The sequence below is a fragment of the Neovison vison genome, chromosome 7 (assembly GCF_020171115.1).
Source record: "Neovison vison isolate M4711 chromosome 7, ASM_NN_V1, whole genome shotgun sequence".
Lineage (NCBI taxonomy): Eukaryota > Metazoa > Chordata > Mammalia > Carnivora > Mustelidae > Neogale > Neogale vison.
In genome coordinates this window covers 49,966,367-49,980,130 of record NC_058097.1, presented here as the reverse complement: position 1 = coordinate 49,980,130, position 13,764 = coordinate 49,966,367, and the positions used below count along the sequence as shown (strand labels likewise).

At 48.9% G+C, this 13,764-nt stretch overlaps 2 protein-coding genes across 2 annotated transcripts; both read right to left on the bottom strand.

The window, feature by feature from the left end:
• Positions 1-1,459: 1,459 nt before the first annotated feature.
• Positions 1,460-3,774, bottom strand: LOC122913860 (kallikrein-4-like). The gene is made up of 4 exons (XM_044260499.1): positions 3,722-3,774; positions 3,373-3,623; positions 3,150-3,286; positions 1,460-2,623 (listed from the first exon to the last, which is right to left on the bottom strand). The coding sequence occupies exons 1-4, from the start codon at positions 3,763-3,765 to the stop codon at positions 2,471-2,473; spliced, it is 585 nt and encodes a 194-aa protein (XP_044116434.1). The 5' UTR covers positions 3,766-3,774; the 3' UTR covers positions 1,460-2,470.
• A 237-nt stretch (positions 3,775-4,011) lies between these two features.
• LOC122913861 (kallikrein-4-like) lies at positions 4,012-6,146 on the bottom strand. The gene is made up of 3 exons (XM_044260500.1): positions 6,120-6,146; positions 5,454-5,525; positions 4,012-4,178 (listed from the first exon to the last, which is right to left on the bottom strand). Exons 2-3 carry the CDS (start codon positions 5,512-5,514, stop codon positions 4,012-4,014), a joined length of 228 nt encoding a protein of 75 aa, XP_044116435.1. The 5' UTR covers positions 5,515-5,525; positions 6,120-6,146.
• Positions 6,147-13,764: the final 7,618 nt, after the last annotated feature.

Sequence of the window (13,764 nt, the reverse complement as noted above, 5' to 3'; positions counted from 1 at the left end):
GTGGGGATTTTCTGCATAATCATTTTGTCATGATTTCTGGCATAATTACCTTGTGGTCAGACAACATACTCTGTATATTATAACTTTGAAAATTGTTAAGACTTGTTTCATAGCTCAGTATCTGGTCACTTTTTGTAGATACTCTATGAAGCTTTTAAATTAAAGTATAATTTTTTATTGAGGTATATACAGTGAAATGTACATTTCAATGAGTTTCTATGAATGCAGGACCCCTGTAACCCACACTCCTGTCAAGTTCTAGAAAATTTCTGTCACTTCAGAAAAGTTCTCTTACATCACTTCCCATTGTTTCTACACCTACTCCTTCCCACCCCATGATTAGTTTTGTCTGTTCTAGAATTTCATATATAAAAGGAACCATACAGTATGTCATATTTTGTGTCTGGCTTCTTTCACTCAGCATAAGGAGTTTTGAGCTGCACCTCCATTGGTGGGTCTATCAACAGTTCATTTCTTTTCATTACAGAGTAGCATACCATTGAATGACTATGTCCTAGTTTGTCCATTCAGCCTTTTATGGACATTTGGGTTGTTTCCAATTTGGCTATTATGAGGAACTTCTATTCTTCTATGAGGAACTTGATGTTTCTCTGAGCATTCTTGACTAGTCTATTGTTTTTTCTCATTGCTCTTACATACATACCTAGAAGCCAACCTGCTGGTCATGGGGTAGAGGTATGCTCATCTTTTTTCAGACATGGCCAAACAGTTTTCCAAAGCAGTTGTACCATTTATGCCCCCTCAGCGAAGTAAGAGAGTTACAGCCGCTCTACATGTTAACCAACACTTGGTGTTGTGATTCTTTTTTAATTCCAGCCATTCTGGTAGATGTATCTTTTGGAAGGATGGTATATTATTCAGATACTGGGTACAGTGTTCTATATATAACCATTAAATAGAGTTTTTAAAAATTAACATATAATGTATTATTTGCTTCAGGGGCTCAGGTCTGTGAATCATCAGTCTTACACAGTTCACAGCACTCACCATAGCACATACCCTCCCCAGTGTCCATAACCCAGCCATCCTGTCCCTCCCCCCTCACCCCCCCAGCTTGTTTCCCGAGATTAAGATTCTCTTATGGATTGTCTCCCTCCTGATCCCATCTTGTTTAGCCATTAAATAGAGGGTTTTTAAAAAAGATTTTATTTATTTAGTTGACAGAGAGAGAGATCACAAGCAGGCAGGCAGAGAGAGAGGGTTGGGGGAGCAGGCTCCCCACTGAGCAGGGAGCCGATATGGGTCTCAATCCCAGGACACTGAGATCATGACCTGAGCTGAAGGCAGAGGCTTAACCCACTGAGCCACCCAGGTGCCCCTAAATAGAGTTTATTAATCCTATTGATCATCTATGTCCTTACACATCTTTATCTTTTTCATTCTATTATTTTCTTTCTTTCTTTCTTTCTTTCTTTCTTTCTTTCTTTCTTCCTTGTAGGCTCCATGTCCAACTCAGGGCTCAAACTTACAACCCTGAGATCAAGAGTCAGGTGTTCTACCAACTGCACCAGCCAGGGGCTCCTGTTCTATTATTTTGTAAGAGCCATCTTTAAATCCTCTTTTAAGAGTGGGAATTTGTTTACTTCACTTTTAGTTATTTCACTCCTTACTTTATGTATTTTGAGGAATATCTCCAGATGAATAGATTCCCAAATAATATATTTATTAACTCGTTCTTGAATAGACATTCTTAGCAGTGTATTCTTATGGATATAATATATCAACGAAGAGTATGATAACAATTCCAAATATTCTTTTTTTTTTAATTCCAAATATTCCTGGGCCCTCAGTCTCCCACCATCTCTGCCCTCCGTCTCCATATCTCTCCGTGATCCTTCCCATCATGCCCCAGTTCCAGGAGGAGGATTCTGAGGCAGATTCAAATGAAAAGTTCTTCGAATGCGTTTAAGAAGACAAAAACAAAACAGATTAACCAAAGTTAAAAACAACAACAACAACTAAGCAAGAAAATCTCATTAACTGGCCATTTGCTGACTTGGCTTTTTTGAAATTGGACATCCACAGAATCAGTTTCTCTTAACCTCTCAAGCATATCTCCTCCCTTGGGAATCCAGTTGCTCTCCTGGTTCCCAAGAAGGAAAAGTTATTTGTTGGAATCCTTTAAATAGGATTGGAAGCAAGGAGGACAGTTCAAACAGAGCCTGAGATTCTTTTAAATTTTTATTTCTGGGCTTAAGAGAAGAGGACAAAAAAGATGAAAAACCAACCCCCTCTGCCACTGGTAAGGCTGGGTCAACATTGTGCCACTAGGGGGCACTGTGTACAGGAAAAGATTCTTGGTGGGACTGGATTCTTGGGGCTAAGGGAGGAGGGAGTTGGGAGTGTAAACTCCTGGGTCTCAGGCAGGAAAGCACTGGACACCCAGGGTCCTGAATCCCTTCTACAACATATACTGGGGGCTCGGTTTCTTGGGTCCAAGTCCCAGGAGTTAACTGTCCTGGATGGTTTTCTGTATCCAGTCAGTGAACTTGCAGAGGTTGGTGTAGACTCCTGGCACGTAGGGTAGGCCACACTGGGCTTGTCCAAAGGACACGAGGCCCTGCAGGGACCCGTTGCAGACCAGGGGGCCCCCAGAGTCACCCTGGTTTTGGAGAGAGGAAGAAAGAGAGAATCCAAAACACAGAGATGTGGAGACAGATTGAAACCAGAAAGGAACCCAAAGACACCAAGAGACAAAGAGGGAAATAAAAGACAGTGATGTACACCTTCAAGGCCCCTTCCAGTGCCCTGACTACATGGAATTCTGCTCCCTGAGGTTCAACGGCTGCTTGATTCTCCTGCATTTGTTGTTATTCTGTCTCTCACTCTTTTTTGTTTGTTTGTTTGTTTTATCTCCACCTATGGCTTGTTTCTCTGTCTCTGACTCCCAGAGTCTCTGTGCCTCTCTGCATCTCTGGTATACTGTTTCCCTCCCCCTACTTCTCTTTGCGTTTCATCTCTGAGTCTATCTCTGTTTCTCCCTGAGGTGTATCTCTGTGTGTGCGTGAGCTCATGTCTATTACTCTGTTTCTCCATCCCTCTGTCTCCCGGGGTGGGTTTCTCCCTGCGTGCCCCTCCCTCCCTTCTCCATTGCCCCCTTCCCTCTCCTCCCCTCCCCCATCTCTTACATTGCAGGAGTCCTTTCGGTCCTGTCCTCCGCCAGCGCAGAACATGCTATGGTGGTAGACGGGGGCGTAGAAGGCACTGCAGATCTCCTCGGGCACCACCGAGATATTCACGCACTGGAGCACTTGGGGCTGCCTGCCTGCGACGCAGAGCTCTGGGTCAGCCCCCTCCGGCTGGGAGGAGAACCCTTCAGGGAGGGCGGCAAACGCACACTCAGGAGCTCACCATTCACCAGCTGACCCCAGCCAGAAACGAGGCAAGAATCCCCAGCAGTCGGGCACTGGGAGGCGATGCTGATGTTCTGGATGGTGTCAGACCCGGACACCGACTCTTGCAACTTGATGAGCATGAGGTCGTTGGCGATAAAGGGTTTGTTGTACTCTGGGTGCTGTATGGAGAAGTTGGCCTCCACCATCCGGCTGCCTGGCTCTTCGTTGGCCTCGAGACTGTGCAGTCCCAGCCCGATTGTGTAGGAGCTGAGGGACACGGGCGACCGGTTAGTTTTGTGGCAACTACACCGTTATCTCCATGGCCACGCTCAAGCACAACCCCATCTCCACCCACCGACCCCAACCTCATCCTCCTTGTTAAGCACGACGCTAAGAGATAGCCAGCCATGATCTCAAACCGTAATTCATACAATCAACAATCCAGCCATAAGAACTTGTCTTAATTCACTAGTGACTCAGCAGCTGAGATGGGATTTCGACCCTGGGTTGACTCTCTTCCCCACTTCTCGAGCAGAGCCTCGCTTCGCAGACGTTTCGGCTCTTAGCACGGAGGCCGAGCCTGATATTAGGCCCCTCCCCTCAGCGACAGTACTGCCCTGTCCGGTCCGCTCCCCACCCCCACCCCGCCCCGCACTCACTCCTGGAAACAGTGTGCCGCCGACAGCACCCATTGCGGATGCACCAGAACACCCCCGCAGAAGAATTCGTCTTCCGTGAACAGTGCCGCCTGCCAGGGCTGCGAGTGTGGGCTGCAGTCTTCGCCGTTGATGATGTGGCCGCCGCCACCCGAGGCCAAGGATCCTGAGGGCGGACGAGGGCTAGGGGCGGGCTCGGGGTGGGACCAAGGCTCCTGGGGGCGTGGCCATGGGCTAGGGACGTGGTTAGGGCTTCGAGGGTGTGGGCAGGACTGGGGATGGTCTCAGGATGCAACCAGGGCTCCTAAGGGCAGGGATCGCTGCAGGGGTGTGGGCCAGGTGGGGGGGGGCAGGCTCAAAAAACAGGACTAAGGTCCTGAGGGCGGGGGTGGGGGAGGTCTCGGTGAGGGGGCGTGACCAGTACTTCGGGGGCTGCTATGGTGCCTAGGCGTGATCAGGGCCTCATGGGTGCAGTCAGGGACCCTGAGGGCAGAGTCTGGCTCCTAGGGGCTGAGTCAGGAATGCTAGGGTAAGAGCAGGAGGTGGGACCAGGCCTCCTGGGGGTGGGGTCCTGGCGCAGGGCTTTTATGGACCAGATGACGTTTCTTGTGGTGGACTGGGAGTCCGGAAGTCATCAGAGCAGAGGAGAGGGGTCTCTCGTCGAGAGGGGTGTTGCAGCTTTGAGCCAGTCACGCCCACCTCCGAGACCCATTTGCTACCTTTGTCCGTCTTTCTCTCCCTCCCTCCCCGCGCGCGCGCCACCCCCCCCCCCCCACGAAACACGCCAGGCTCGTGCACTACCCGGGCCACGGTTCCCCAGAACAGGGGACTCAAACCCTCAAACAGGGTGCAGAGACAAGGGTGACGCAGCCAGACGCTCAAGCAAGCAGTGTCGCTCTCTGTGGCCCTGAGTCCCGCCCCGCAGTCGCACCAGCAACAAGCCAGTTCCCAAAGAAACCCCATCACGCCCTTGACGTGGGTCCCTGGGGATCCCTGGATCAGAGGCTCAAAAAAGTAGGCACGGATTCCCCGCAATGGGTGACACATCCAGAAGCACAGCCTCCCTGTTCGCGGCCCCCTGGGCTTCCCATGTCCTCACAGCATCGTCCGCCGCCTTTGTCACTCCACGGGATCTTCTCAGGCACAGACACTCCGAATCCTCCGTCCCTAATTCACCGCGTTTCACTGGTTCAACCACACAGCTCAGCACTCTGTGTCGCACACAGAGGTGTGCAAAGCCACACACACACAGTGCACCAGCAGCACACACACAAACTCCCTATGATACAAGGAATCACACGTGTTTAACCAGAGAGCATGGTCACGCGGCAGTCACACAGGCAGCTTTAGTCACACCGAGGAGGACACTGAGTCATACCTGCACAGGGACGAACCCTGTGCCCCTAGGCACTGACAGACACACATATACACACTCAGATACCTGTGACACCAAGGATGAGGTACCCCAGGAAACAGCCCCAGGGGTTTCCTGCTGTGGTCATGACCTTGGCACCTGCACAAGACAGTCAGTTTCTGATGAGTCTGGGGAGACCTACAGCTCAAATCTCTCCCTCTGTCTCTGTCTCCCTCTCTTTCTGTCCCCCTAGAATATTATTGGTCAGACTAGGACCCCTACACCACCCCTGCCTCCCAACACACACATGGTAGGTCTGAGATCTTGGCTCAGAGCCCCAGAACCTAGAGAGACTTAGAGAGTGAGAGATAAAGGGAGAGGGAGAGAGAAATGGAAGGAGAGAGAATTAGGTGGAGAGGAAGGGAAGGAGGAAGTGTCTTTCTGTTTCTAAACTGAGAGAATAGGAGCATGGAGACGGGGCGCTGAGGCTCGGAGGGGACAGAGACAGCACTTTCAAGAGATAATCAGAGACAGACTGAGAGCCAGAGTCATGGACAGAGACGTTCAGAGAAACAGAGAGACCAGGGGAGCCAGAGAGAGAAAGGTAGAAACTCCTAACTAAATAGAGACCTCCTGGAGAGGAGACTGGGAGACACAGGGTCCTAAGGCTGAAATTCACAGTGGTGTGGGGTTGTGGGGAGACTGTGCTCTTAGGGGGGGCGGGATGGGCGAGGAGACCACAGGGATGCTCACCTGGCTGCCTCTGGGCTCCGGGATCCTGCGCTGGGCTGCACTCCCACTGGCTGCTTCCTGCAGGGGCCCCTGTGGGACTTATAAGCATTCGCAGCTGGGCCGGCCTACCCCCAGGGACACATTCCTGGGGTCAGGTGCTGCACAGTTCCAGCTCAGCCCTAGTGCCAGGCTACTAGCTGGCGGTGGGGGGGTTGTGCGCAGAGGTGCTGGGAGCAGTGACCCAGCGGGGACATCCTGGACTCAGGGTCCCACTTGTTTCTTGGTTCTCCCTCTCTCATCATCTTGTGTTCTTATTCTCTCTTGTTGTCTTTCATTTTCTCTCTCTTGTGTTCTCTTATTTTCTCTCTATTAAATCTTTCTCATTCTCCCTCTTTCCCTCTGTCTCCCTACTATGCTTCCCAGCAAACCTTCCTGGGTTCAGAGACAAACTGAAAGCCAGAGTCATGGACAGAGACGTTCAGAGAAACAGAGAGACTAGGGGTCTACCCTAGTGGTCTACCTTTGGAAACTTGGGGTGACTGCCTCTCTCTGAGCTTACCTTTTCCCATCCGTAAAACCAGGGAATTACTGTTCCTCACTCCAAAAATACCTATCCAAAAAGAGAATGCAGGGAAAGAGCCTTGGCGCAGTGTCAGGCATGTAGTAGGAGCCAGTAAGTGGGAGCACGGTGAAACCCTTGCTCAGAAAAAAGCAAGTACGCACCTGCCATGCTCTGAGCTCTGCTGTCTGCACTTGAGATGCAGGAAGAAACCAGCAAATTCCAGGGCTCATGGAGCTCACATCCCAGTAGGGGAGACAGACAAACAGAAAAACTGAAAGGGGGTGCCTGGGTGGCTCAGACGGTTAAGCCTCTGCCTACTGCTCAGGTCATGATCTCAGAGTCCAGGGATGGAGCCCCTCTTAGCATGGGGCTCTCTGCTCAGCGGGGAGCCTGCTTCCTGCCCCCCACCCCGCCCTGCCTGCCTCTCTACTTACTTGTGATGTCACTGCCTCTGTCAAATAAAATATTAAAAAGAAGAAAAACTGAAAGGAAATATCTGATAGTCACATGTGTGAAGAGAACACAGGTGATGGTAGAATGACTGGAACAGTGGGCTTTCTGCAGACAAGGTGGTGGCTGGGGAGTCAGAGGAGGGGGCATTTAGGCTTACAGCCACCATGCCCCATGAGCCTTGCAGGAAAAAGTGAGAACTTGGTGAGTGCAAGGCAGAATAAGGAGAAGGAACAAGACAGACTGTGCAGGGTTTTGTGCTGGGGAAGAAGTTTGGGTTTATTTAAGTGCAATAGATTTTAAGCATAGGGGTAGAGGGAGTAATGTGATCTTATTTACTTTTAAGAGAATCTTGTGTGGAGAATGACTGGAGAGGGAGAAGGGAGCAGTGACTAACACAGAGGTGGGAGGGAGAGCAGCCCAGGTAGACAATGCTGTGGTCCAGGGAGAAGAGGCTCGGTTTGAAGATAGAGCCAATATACTTACCAAGGGGTGGCAAGTGGGGGGAGGGGAGGGGAAAGGAGGCGAGGCTTGGCCTGACCATTTGTGGCACACTTTGTGGAGGCAGGCAAGGAGATGTGGGGGCAAGGGCTGAGCTGGGGATGTCTGTTGGGAGCCAAGTGGTTGGACGCATGGGCAAGCAGAGGTGCAGGCAGAGGTCAGCGCTGCTGAGAAGTGGTGGGGAGTCATAGGGGAGAGGTGGTGTTTAGAGCCATGGGGTTGGGTGAGATCACCTAAGGAGCAGGTGTGGATTGCTTGATGAGGGGTTGGGCGACAGATGACTGTGATGATGAAGCATGAATGTCTGTGCTTCTCTCTGCCTCTCTCTGGCCTCGTCTCTGTCTTTCCGACCCTGTCTCTCTTTGTAGCTTTCTTAGTGGCTGTCTGGTTCTCTAGCTCTGTCTCCGTTTATCTGCCTGCGTTCAGTCTCCTGGTGACACATGGACACCCGCCCCCCAACCCTGCCCAGGTCCTGGGACCAGCAGCTCTAATCACAAGGACAGACGAGGCATGGAGGAGGGGCGGGGGTTCAGGGTGGGCTCAGGTCTCCCAGCCGCCCAGACGTGACTAAGGTCTGGACAGTGGCAGGAGGCAGGTTGGGGCCAGTTCTGGGGCCCAGGGCTGGGCAGCTGAAAGAAAAAAGAAGAAAGTAGACGTCACGTCTCTCTGTCCCTGTTTCATGGTCTCTCCTATGCCCTGTACTGCCTGAGGTAAAACAGAAGTGATCCTCTTATTAGGGTATGGGTCCAGGACAGAGCTGTGGGAGAGTTACGCCGTGGAGATGCTTCTGGCCTGGCAGGTGGGAATGGTTTGGAGTGTTGGCCCAGGAACCGGGCTCCCTGGCTCAGAACTCAGACTGGGGTTGGGGGAGGGTGGACATAGAGACAAGGGGAGACAGAGATGAGCAGAGAGAGAAATGGTCACAGAGCAGATGAGAGGGAGAGGAACAGAGACAAGGAGAGAGAACAGGGCGAAGAGATAAAGGCAGAGAGGGACAGAGACAAGAGAGCCGGAGACCCAAAATGAGACAGAGACAGACAGATTGGGACACAGACAGAGAAATTATCTCGCATTCTGGAAGTTATTTTAAAAACATAGACAAGGGATACCTGGGTGGCTCAGTCAGTTAAGCATCTGCCTTCAGCTCAGGTCATGATCCCAGGGTCCTGGGATTGAGCTCTGCATTGGACTCTCTGCTCAGCAGGGAGCCTGCTGCTCTCTCTGCCTCTGCCTGCCACGCTACCTGCTTATGCTCTCTCTCTCTCTCTGACAAATTAATTAGTTAATTAATTAAACCTTAAAAAAAAAGGAGACAAAAGGGAGTGTGAATTTCCCCCAGCCTGATCCATCCTAGGCCCAGAACCCATTCTGCATAAGCAGCACCCCATTCACGAGTCCCCTCTGGTTCTCCGCTCACCTGCAGGCCCCCCAGGCAGCACCTCCTCAGAAACATAATTCAGACCTAGCAGGTCACCTGCTTCGCCTCCCCTCTCCCTGTCCAGACCCTCTTCACTCCTACTCGTGCCTGCTTCTGTCTATTCCCAGAGGGATGTGGCCCCAAGCCCTGTCTCACTTAATAACTAAATCTACATTGGGGCAGATTATACTACCTGAAGAGAAGTGAAGTGTTTTCCTCCTTTATTAAGAGCACAAGAAGGGGCACCTGAGTGGCTCAGTGGGTTAAAGCCTCTGCCTTCTGCTCAGGTCATGATCCCAGGGTCCTGGGATTGAGCCCCACATCGGGCTCTCTGCTCAGTGGGGAGCCTGCTTCCTCCCCTCTCTCTCTCTCTCTGCCTGCCTCTCTGCCTACTTGTGATCTCTGCCTGTCAAATAAATTAATTAAAAAAAAAAAGAGCACACAGGGAGGAGTACCTGGGTGGCTCCATTGGTTAAGTGTCTGCCTTCGGCTCAGGTCTTGATCCTAGGATCCAAAGCCATGCATCCTTGCTCAGTGGGGGAGGTGTGTGTGTATGTGTGTGTGTGTCTGCTTCTCCCTCTCTCTCTCTCTCTGCCTGCCGCTCCCCCAACTTGTGCTCTCCCACTCTCTCTCTCTGTCAAGTAAATAAATAAAATCTTAAAAACAAAACAAAACAAAATGAGAAGCAATGGGGGATTCAGTAGGGAAAACCCCACAAAGGCTCATGGGAGCATCTCCCTTGCCTGTTCCTGTCCCAGGCGAGGGAGAGGCCAGAACTGACCGGGCCAGTCCTAGGGTCTGCATGGAACGGGGGAGAATAGAGGGAGAGGGTTTTACTGGAGAGAGAGAGAGTTGTAGCTTACCCTAGCATGGGGAGTGACAGAAAATGTACCCTGACCACATGTACGATGGGAGGATGGCAGGGACCACCATGGGAGGCACCTCCTGGCCCTCCTGTCCCTTCTGCAGCAACAGGGTTTGGGAGGGACCTCAGCAAACATCCAAGGGGCAGAAATTAAGATGGCGCACCCCTGGGCCAATGGCCTGGACTTTCCTCCATGTTTCTAGCACCAGCCAAGCTGAGTTCTCTCACCACTTTGCAGAGCAGGATAGGGAACCCCAGAAGTGACTGAGACATTTCCTGCCTGGTGGACTCAGATCTGCTTCACCCAGTACAACATCCACCAGCCACGGGTGGTTCCCGAGCCCTTGAAACAGGGTAAGTGTGGTTGAGGAACCAGCTTTTAACTTCTATTCAATTTTAACTAATTTAAATGTAAATACTGGATCTCGCTTCAGTTACTGGAAAGGTTTTAAGTGCATTTGGGACAATCTGGGTACATGAATCTGCTTTTCCAAGTTGAAGTTTCATAGGATGCATAGAGATTAGTTATGTCCGATGAAGATTTAGTGTTTGGGTGGGGATACCGCTGTAGGTGTAAAATATTTGCTAGGTTTTGAAGACTTGGTATAAAGGGAATGTAAGCTATCTTATTATTAATTTATACTGATTACATGTTGGAATGATCATTATTTGGATATGCTGGGATAAAATAAAATATCTCTAAAATTAAATTTTTACTTGCTTCCCACTCTTCTTTAGTGTGGCTACTAGAAAATTTTAAATTATGTATTTGTCTCATGTTAGATTTTCACTGGATAGGGCTGATTTGGAGAAAATAGGAATCAAATTAAATGGGATCAAAGCTTAAGTGGTATCAAGTGATCGTAAGTGGAAACTTCCAGGAGAACTTTTTTTTTTTAAGATTTTATTTATTTGTCAGAGAGAGCACAAGCAGGGGGAGTGAGTAGGCAGAGAGAGAGGGGGAAGCAGGCTCCCCGCCAAGTGAGGAGCCCAATGTGGGACTCGATCCCAGGACCCTGGGCTCATGACCTGAGAGCAGGGCAGATGCTTAATGACTGAGCCACCCAGGAGTCCTTGCCAAAGCACTTTGTAAACTGGTTGTGGAGATGGGGGAGCGGGAGCAGGGAAAAAAAAAAAAAGCTCTAGAAACAGATCCTTGGCTGGGCTGATCTACAATGACCCTTAGCTATATGAGAAAATTATTTAACATGCAAACTTGGTCCTAAAATCTTGTGATCACACTCAGAGTAGAAGCTAGAATTTTTACCTTGACCCAAAGGCCCACTCATGATCTCTCCCTTCTTATTCCTGCTTTGACTTCACTTCCTCCTTCTCCACCTTGCTCACTCCAGCAGTACCTGCCTCCTTGCTGTGTCTTAAATATGTAAAGCATATTCCCACCTCAGGATCTTTGCACTTGCTGCTGTTTCTACCCAGAATGCTCTTTGCCCACATATCTACTTGTCTCTGTCGTTATTCAGGTTTCTTCTTAAATGTCCCTTCCCCAGAGGATCCTTCCCTGATGGCTCCCTGTCTAGCTCCACTCTAGTGGCTCCATTCTTCTACCCTTATGATCAGTATATATACCCTAATTATCAGTATAAAACTTATTTTTGGTTTGATAAATCTATATCAATTTCATATTGCTGCTGTAAGAAAATATCACAAATATAGTGGCTCAACACAACCCAGGTTTAATCTCTTATAGTTCAGAAGGCCAGAAGTCATAAGGCAATCTCATTGGACTGATTCCTTCTGGAGGCTCTAGGGGAGAACCCACTTCCTTGCTTTTTGTAGCTTCTAGAGGCACCTGCGTTCCTTGGCTGGTGGTCCCTTCCTCCATGCTCAGAGCTAGCAACGCATCACTCTGACCTCTGCTTCCACTGTCACATTGCCTTGTCTAACTCTGATGCCCTTGCCTGTCTCTTAGAAGAGCCTTTGTGTAATCTGGGTTAATCACCCCATCTCAAGATCTTTAATTACATCTGCAAAGTCCCCAAGTAAGCTCAAATATTCACAAGACATCTTTGCTGGTGGGCATTATTTTATCCACCATAAAATCACATGATGCTTTAGTGATTCACTTGTTCCTGGTGTCTGTCTCCTCCACCGGAACATAAACTCCTCCATGAGAACAAAACTTCCCGGCCAAGTTTGCAATTGTATGGCTAGGGCCAAGAGAAATGAATGCCTGGAACATGGTAGGTAGTCAATAAATATTCACTGAGTGAACAAATGCCCTCAGGGAGGGAAGAATTAATGCCCTTACTAACAACTGATTTACAGTAACAGAAACAACTTCCAAACTGATTTTACCCTGATTAAGAGACAGACTCTGGAGCCCAGGCTGTCAGGGTTCAAATCCTGGCTCTGCATTCACTAGCCGGATAACCTTGGGGACATTACCAAATCTCTCTGAGCCTCTCTTTCTTATCTGTGAAATGGGGATAACCATATTACTTATCTCACAGAATACTGAGAAACTTCATTCAGTTCAAACCTATAAAGCAGATAGTCCCGAGCCTGGCACACATGGGAAGTACTTCATAAGTATTCACTCTTGTTGTTAATATTAATATTACTTTGCAAATATCTGAAACAGTGTTTCACAAAATGTGATGCTAACCCAAAGATAGGAGGTTTCTGTGTAGATCAAAATGGATATAAACAATTTCAGGGGGTGCCTGGATGGCTCAGTCGGTTAAGCATCTGCCTTGGGCTCAAGTCCTGATCCCAGCATGCTGGGTTCTGTGTAAGACTCCCTGATCTGCAGGGAAACTGCTTCTCCCACTTCTTCTGCCCCTCCCCCATGCTTACAAGAGCTCTCTCTCTCTCTCTCTCTCTCTTGCTCACTCTCTTTCTCTCAAATAAATAAAGTCTTAAAAAAAACCTCACTAACATCTTGGAGGACCCTTATGGCACTCATCTTGGTCATCAGAAACTCACCAAGTGAGAAAATACAGTACATAGAACTCAATCAAAAACTGAATCTTGACTTCACCACTCTAGCTTAGCGAACTCAGCTGCCAATTTATTTCCTATTAGGAGCATAAGAAATCCATTCTTGAACAAAAAAGTCTTGCTCAAGTGTGTGTTGGTGGTTAGATATCCCATATAAGTGTAATTGTGCAGTATTTCTGGGACTGGCTTATTTCACTTAGTACAACATCCCTCAGGTCCATCCATGTTGTGACATATGTCAGGATTTCCTTTTTTAAAGCAGAATAATATTCTGTTGTGTGGATGTGCTCTATTTTTCTTATCCATTCATCTGTTGGTGGACACTTGGGTTGTTTACACACACAAATAAATATCTCTTGGAGACTCTGATTTCACTTCCCTTGAATAAATAACCAGAGTGAGATTGCTGATCATACGGCTATACAGTACAATTCTACTTTTAATTTTTTGAGAAACCACCACACTGTATCCCGCAGCAGTAACACCATTCGTGTTCCCACCAAGAGTGAACAGGTGTTCCAATATCTCCACATCCTCACCAACCCTTCTCATCTCTGTTTTTGTTGTCTTTGCTTTAATAACTTCCATCCTAACAATTGTAAAGTGATATCTCCCTGTGTGTGTGTGTTTTTTTTTTTTAAGATTTGATTTATTTATCTGACAGAGAAAGAGATCACAAGTAGGCAGAGAGGCGGGCAGAGGGAGAGAGAGAGCATAGAGCCCCATGCAGGGCTTGATCCCAGGATGCTGGGATCACGACCTGAGCCAAAGGCAGAGGCTTAACCCACTGAGCCATCCAGGTGCCCCCTCCCTGTAGTTTTGATCTCCATTTCCCTGATGATTAGTGATGTTGATCATTGTTTCATATACCTGGTTGTCATTTCTATGTCTTCTTTGGAGAAATGTCTAT

What these genes read in the sequence shown, in the direction of transcription:
- LOC122913860 (XM_044260499.1), bottom strand. Translation starts at nt 3,765, where the DNA reads ATGGCTGGCTATCTCTTAGCGTCGTGCTTAACAAGGAGGATGAG. An exon ending in TGCTTAACAAGGAGGATGAG is followed by an intron (nt 3,624 to 3,721) that starts GTTGGGGTCGGT and finishes CGTGTCCCTCAG; the next exon opens with CTCCTACACAATCGGGCTGG. An exon ending in CTGGGGTCAGCTGGTGAATG is followed by an intron (nt 3,287 to 3,372) that starts GTGAGCTCCTGA and finishes TCTGCGTCGCAG; the next exon opens with GCAGGCAGCCCCAAGTGCTC.
- LOC122913861 (XM_044260500.1), bottom strand. Translation starts at nt 5,514, where the DNA reads ATGACCACAGCAGGAAACCCCTGGGGCTGTTTCCTGGGGTACCTCATC. An exon ending in CCTCATCCTTGGTGTCACAG is followed by an intron (nt 4,179 to 5,453) that starts GTATCTGAGTGT and finishes GTCCGCCCTCAG; the next exon opens with GATCCTTGGCCTCGGGTGGC.